This window comes from Heliangelus exortis, chromosome 11 (assembly GCF_036169615.1).
Source record: "Heliangelus exortis chromosome 11, bHelExo1.hap1, whole genome shotgun sequence".
NCBI classification, from domain to species: Eukaryota; Metazoa; Chordata; class Aves; order Apodiformes; family Trochilidae; genus Heliangelus; species Heliangelus exortis.
Genome location: NC_092432.1, coordinates 1,581,720 through 1,587,719, shown reverse-complemented (window position 1 = coordinate 1,587,719; position 6,000 = coordinate 1,581,720). Strand labels below are relative to the sequence as shown.

Sequence of the window (6,000 nt, the reverse complement as noted above, 5' to 3'; positions counted from 1 at the left end):
AGCTTTTACCACTGTGTATTTTTATTTCTCAGGTGTTTTACAATTCTGCTTTTCATCTGCCATGTCTTGCAATCTTTGTTTAGAAAAAGAACAGCTAAATACCCTGAAATATTTTGTCTTGTTTAGCATTATGGACTGTTACATTAAGAATTCTGTTTGAGGAGACTTTTAGGAAGCTAGAGAGTTTAAACAATTAATATTTGTTTGACTCTCAGAGAAGTAAATATGCCACATGACAGCTGATTTCAGAAAGATTTTTTTTTTTTCCTAAGGCCTGAGGCTGTGTAATTATAATTATGTGTATAAATAACAAGAATTGGGACAGGGCAGGTAAACCCCAAGGGACAGAAGTCTTCAGTTTTCTAAATCAAAAATACAGATGAAATTTTCTCCTCATATTCCTTGACTTCAGCATTCAGGGCAAGTCAGAGTCTGATTTTTATTCCCATGCAAGTGGAATTCCAATAACTGGAGATAAAGTCGTAACTGTGAATTTCTCAGCAGTCTTCATTTTCACAACAGTTTGAGACTCATGTCAGGTTTCTGGAAATTATCCAGGAAAGAAAATAGTGGAGGGCTTAAATTATACTGCTGTGAAGAACAAATGTTTCCATTTATTTCACCAAAACTAAAACTTTGGATTTCTGATATAGCTAAAAAAAAAAAAAAAAAAAAGTAGATAATATTGTTTAAAAATGGTTTAGCATTTTTTTTCAGCTAGTGTAAGGAAAAATTATTTTGAACTTTTAAATTATATATATTCCCACACTGTAATGGATGAATACACTTCTGCAATATTTGGGATTCAAATGCTGTTTCTTTTTACATTCAGCTATTTTTCACTGGTTGATCAGTCTTTCTACCCAAATAGTTACATTTACAATGAATAAAATCAGTCATTTATCATGTATATTTATCAAAGCTTCCTATTGTGTGGGACATGAATCCTTTCTAAAAGCAGTTTCAGCTGAACAGTAGGTGTGCCAAGCAAGGTAAGAAAAGTTAGGTATTATTTATTAACCTGTCCCAAGCACTGGGAAGCACAGGGGGGCTGAAACTTAGAAAAGGGTTGTGGGTTCCTTGTTGAGAGAAGACACTGGGAGAAAAGAAATATTTATTAAGAAAATGGCAGATAAAGGTCATGGTTGAAAAGGGGAAGCAGGCCCTTTACCATTAATTCATGCACCCCTTATTTTATTGCTTCTGTAACTCTCACCAGTTGGTACCTTTTACAGTAACTACAATACATAATTTTGACAAGAAATTACTAAAAATAAAACTGGTGATTTCTATTTCTCTGTCTTTTACACTCTGCCCAGTGTCATTGCCACAGCACCTAAGAATGCTGCTTATTTATAAAAACTGTGCTGGTAATTTGCTTATTAGATCCACTACTACTATCTTACAAACTGTAAGCATGGAAATATTGAGCAGTTTTTAGTCAAACCAATTATTTCATAAGTTTCAGGTGATTGGTCCTGTGGGGAAATGTAAGGATCCTGTTAGTGGGTCAGTCAGATTTTATGCCAAGCACAGAATGAGGCTTAACTCCTTTTATTGATTCAGCCACAGCTACTGCAACTACAACCTCCCATCTTTTGATGCTATTTACACCCTGATTCATTTAGAATCAGCTGAATTTTAAAATTATAGGATTAGAGGCTGTGGTTGCAGTGGTCATGTCATTTACTGCAATCTTTTTGAAAGCAAGTGTGCAGTCAGTGGGAAGTCTGACCTCCAAGCAGATAATCTGAGCTCAGACAGGCTGCCACTCATCCATCCTCTGCAACAAAGAGATCAGGTACCACTGAGACATCTCCTTAAAGAAGAATTTTTGTTGCCTTTTATCTCTCTGAAGGACAGAATGTACCAGGATTCTTGCTCTATGACGGGCATAATTTTTTTTTCGGTGTTTAAAAAAAAATAAAAAAGAGAAAAATCCAGCAGCACAGAAGACTCAAAATACTCAGTCTCCATGTTTAAATTATAAAGCTGTAACATTGAGGTCTGTATTTTAAATCTCATTATACAAAAACATGATGCTACATCAGTTCACTAGAAAAAGTAAATTCAGAATGATGATGCAAGTAGTTCCACACCATGGTTAGGTTTTTTTTAATGCTTTTCTTGCAGCTTTTTTTTTTTTTAATTCTGGCAAATTTCTTTCAAACCCTGGGGTTTCCTGAGTACAATTTGTGGGGGGCTTTACTTCTTTTCCAGGATATTCCCAATGCACCCGTGAGCATATTCCTGATCTTGCTGTCCAACAGAATATGCAGATGGGAAGGCTGTGTGACATACGGGGTATGTTCTGAGCTGCTGGCTGCCCATTTTTGGATCATTATTTGCCCATAGTTATGAGTAATAGAGAATAACCAGTGAGTACTTTATTTTAAATAACCAATGAGTACTTTCTTTATTTTAAATAACCAATGAGTACTTTATTTTAACAGTAAGTATAGAAAATGTGTAATTTTATCTGCTCCAGCATTTGCTCCTCCCCCCTGTTCTGCCTCAGAAAAACATGCTGATTCTTTCTGACTCCAGGATAAGGTAAAGCAGCCTCATCCTGTGACATGCTGAGCACTACAAACAGTCAGAAGTGTCTAGTATTCTGCAAAATGAGGTAGCTAATCCTGCTAGAGTTCATTCAGGCTCACACAGAGACAAAGATGTGCTAGGGAAGAGCCAGCCCTTATTTAAAGCATTGTTTTAAAAAATTATCAAATCAGGCAAGACATACATTGAAAAGTTTTTCCTAGAATGACCACCCTCTTTTAAGCAAAGCAGTGAAGAATATTATTTGCCAGTGACCAACTTCATTGGCTCCCTGGAATGACATAGTTTACATGATTCATGTATATTTCAGTATCATGATTATTTTATAAATGCCATTTAGTAAGTTTGTAACAAAAAATAGAGTAGACCCAGAAATTCACAGTTGCCTAAAATAATAATGTAATTGCCTTTATATATTATCTAGGCACTAATATTGTTTTTCCAGAGTGCAGTTATATTTTTTCCAATTTTTAACTTTTTTTTTTTTTTTTTTTTTTTTTTTGGTCTCTAAAATGATAGTTGGGAACTTAAAGGGACAAAGTCAACACATGAAGTGGACATTATTATTATTACTTCAAATTGTGAGAACAGGAAAATTGGTTCTACTGTGGAATATAAACCAGACCAGGAGTAAGAATGCAAACGAGTTAAATACTGACTAAATTATTAACCAGATCAGCTGCTTTACCTGTGCCTGGCAGAAAACCTTTGATATTTATGGTGTTGGTTTTCTTTTTCTTTAGAATACCAGAGGATTTCCTTGCTTGCTGTGACCTCCTCTGAGTTAATTTGTCTCTGGAGCCCCACTCCAAAGGAGACTTGTGTATCTCTTTATAGCTCAGTGCTAGGAGTAGTAAAATGTCTTGCAGCATTTTATTCAACAAATTCACTTGAGCTTGTCAATTTTTGACAGTGCAGTCCCTTCAGCACTGCAGCCAACACTGGCACCCACTCTTTTTTTACCCAAATAGGTGAATTTTCAGGCTCGTTTTGGAAGTCTGAGTAAATGCCCGAAAGCAATCGGTGTCCTATTGAACTGCTCTTTTAATTATTTTCAAATATGGTAATAAATTGTATAATATAAAGGTGTTGTTGAGGCTTGGCTGTACTACTTGACTGTTTCAGCTGAGATCCTGGCCTTGTGATTTCAGCATGGGCTGTTTGCCTGAACAACACGACTGAACGGGATGTTTTATTCCCTGATAACCCGTAGCTCAGGCTTTCCTCAGTCCCATCCTGGCTTTGCTTCTGATTCATTCTCAGGTAGTAACAGTTCTACTTCCCAGGCTCTCGTTGCTGTGCCCAGTGAAGACAACAAAAGACTTCCTACTGGTCTCAGCAGGAGTTGGATCAAAACCTTGGAGTGCTTTTTGGCAGCGTTTGACTGATATTGCGAGCCTCGTTAATTCATTAGCTCAGCTATTAATATTTTAGAATAGCAGAGTAGTTAAAATTTTCCAAAATGGCACGTTAAGAGACTTTGATATCCTGACTGCTGAGTGTCTGCTCATGCAGTGTCTTTCAGCCCAAGTTTTTTTCCATGCAGAAAAGGAAATTTTCTGCATGTACAGCACAAGTGACTGAACGGGATATTTTATTCCCTGATAACCCGTAGCTCAGGCTTTCCTCAGTCCCATCCTGGCTTTGCTTCTGATTCATTCTCAGGTAGTAACAGTTGTACTTCCCAGGCTCTTGTTGCTGTGCCCAGTGAAGACAACAAAAGACTTCCTACTGATTTCAGCAGGAGTTGGATCAAAACCTTGGAGTGCTTTTTGGCAGCGTTTTACTGATATTGCGAGCCTCGTTAATTCATTAACTCAGCTATTAATATTTTAGAATAGCAGAGTAGTTAAAATTTTCCAAAATGGCACATGGTAAGAGACTTTGATATCCTGACTGCTGAGTGTCTGCTCGTGCAGTGTCTTTCAGCCCAGGTTGTTTTCCATGCAGAAAAGGAAATATTCTGCATGTACAGCACAACCAAGTGACTGAACGGGATGTTTTATTCCCTGATAACCCATAGCTCAGGCTTTCCTCAGTCCCATCCTGGCTTTGCTTCTGATTCATTCACATGAAGTAACAGTTGTACTTCCCAGGCTCTTGTTGCTGTGCCCAGTGAAGACAACAAAAGACTTCCTACTGGTTTCAGCAGGAGTTGGATCAAAACCTTGGAGTGCTTTTTGGCAGCGTTTGACTGATATTGCGAGCCTCGTTAATTCATTAGCTCAGCTATTAATATTTTAGAATAGCAGAGTAGTTAAAATTTTCCAAAAGGCACATGTTAAGAGACTTTGATATCCTGACTGCTGAGTGTTTGCTTGTGCAGTGTCTTTCAGCCCAAGTTTTTTCCATGCAGAAAAGGAAATTTTCACACACTTACGGAGCTCATCTGCAGGGGTTATTAATGCTAGCCTACTGCCAGCTTTTCCATGGACAGGACAAGAATAGGAACAGGCCATGCAAAATCCAGGCAGCCAGTGAAAATTGCAACTTCATCAGCTTTCTAAATGTAATAGCTGAGTTTTATAATTTCCTGAAGCTAATGGGCTCCATTTTTAAAGCACTGTGCAATTCCCACTGATGTTAATGCGAGTGGCACGGATAAATCCCCCTGCAACACTCTCAAAATTCTGCCCCCAATATGTTCTTCAGATTGAATTCTGAAAACTAGCTATTTCTTTGGGTTGCTGACCTGTCTGTAGAGAAATGCTGAAGCACAGAGAAAAAAAAAAAAAAACCCAAAACCCAACATTTAAACTGCTAAGATTTGGGAATTACGGACCTCGTTTTTATTTTCATTTTCAGTGCTCTTTTCAGGAAGCTATTAGTAAATGATGAGGAATTATCAGCTTGCTCTTCTGAATGGACTTTTACCTTTCTTCCAGTAATGAACACTGTGCCCCTTTGTTTTAGATGCCAACGTGGACGTCATCTACATCTGCCCCCTTCATCTGAGTGAGGAGTTACTGCAGTATTACAATAAACTCCTGGGTCTGCAGGCAGCTGTTAGATCTGGGAACCCTGAGGACATGGGTGACCTGCAGGACAGGTTCAAAATTCTCACCCCTGAAGCTATAAACAGCTTCCCTGTGAGTTTGTCTTCTAATTACTACGGCTTGAGGGATGCAGTAAAATTAAATTGGAAATTTTATAACTTGCAACGCTCTGGTACACACCAGTGAAATATTATTGCAAGTTTAAGGGCTTTACTGATTAGACTACTAGTTAGAGCATTGAAAATAAATATCCTGGTTTAGCTTCATAGACTTGGTTGAGCTAGTCCTGTATTGGCTGTTTGCAGGCCACTGTCTCTTCTTACTGTATGCTTGGGACTGGGAACTTGATAGATTTATATCTGGAAGCAAATGGTAGCAATAAACCATCCTTACTACTCACACTTTATCTCTGGGTAACCCAGCACTCAATCATTCCTGTGTTTCT

General features: G+C 37.9%; 1 protein-coding gene across 2 annotated transcripts in view; it reads left to right on the top strand.

The window, feature by feature from the left end:
- The window catches only part of IQCH (IQ motif containing H), a 67,667-nt gene that overhangs the window by 23,183 nt on the left and 38,484 nt on the right, over positions 1-6,000 (top strand). For both annotated transcript variants that reach the window (XM_071754123.1, XM_071754122.1), the window contains 2 exons: positions 2,221-2,304; positions 5,473-5,648. In XM_071754123.1, the coding sequence (XP_071610224.1) occupies positions 2,221-2,304; positions 5,473-5,648 (260 nt within the window). The remainder of the gene's footprint in view (positions 1-2,220; positions 2,305-5,472; positions 5,649-6,000) is intronic.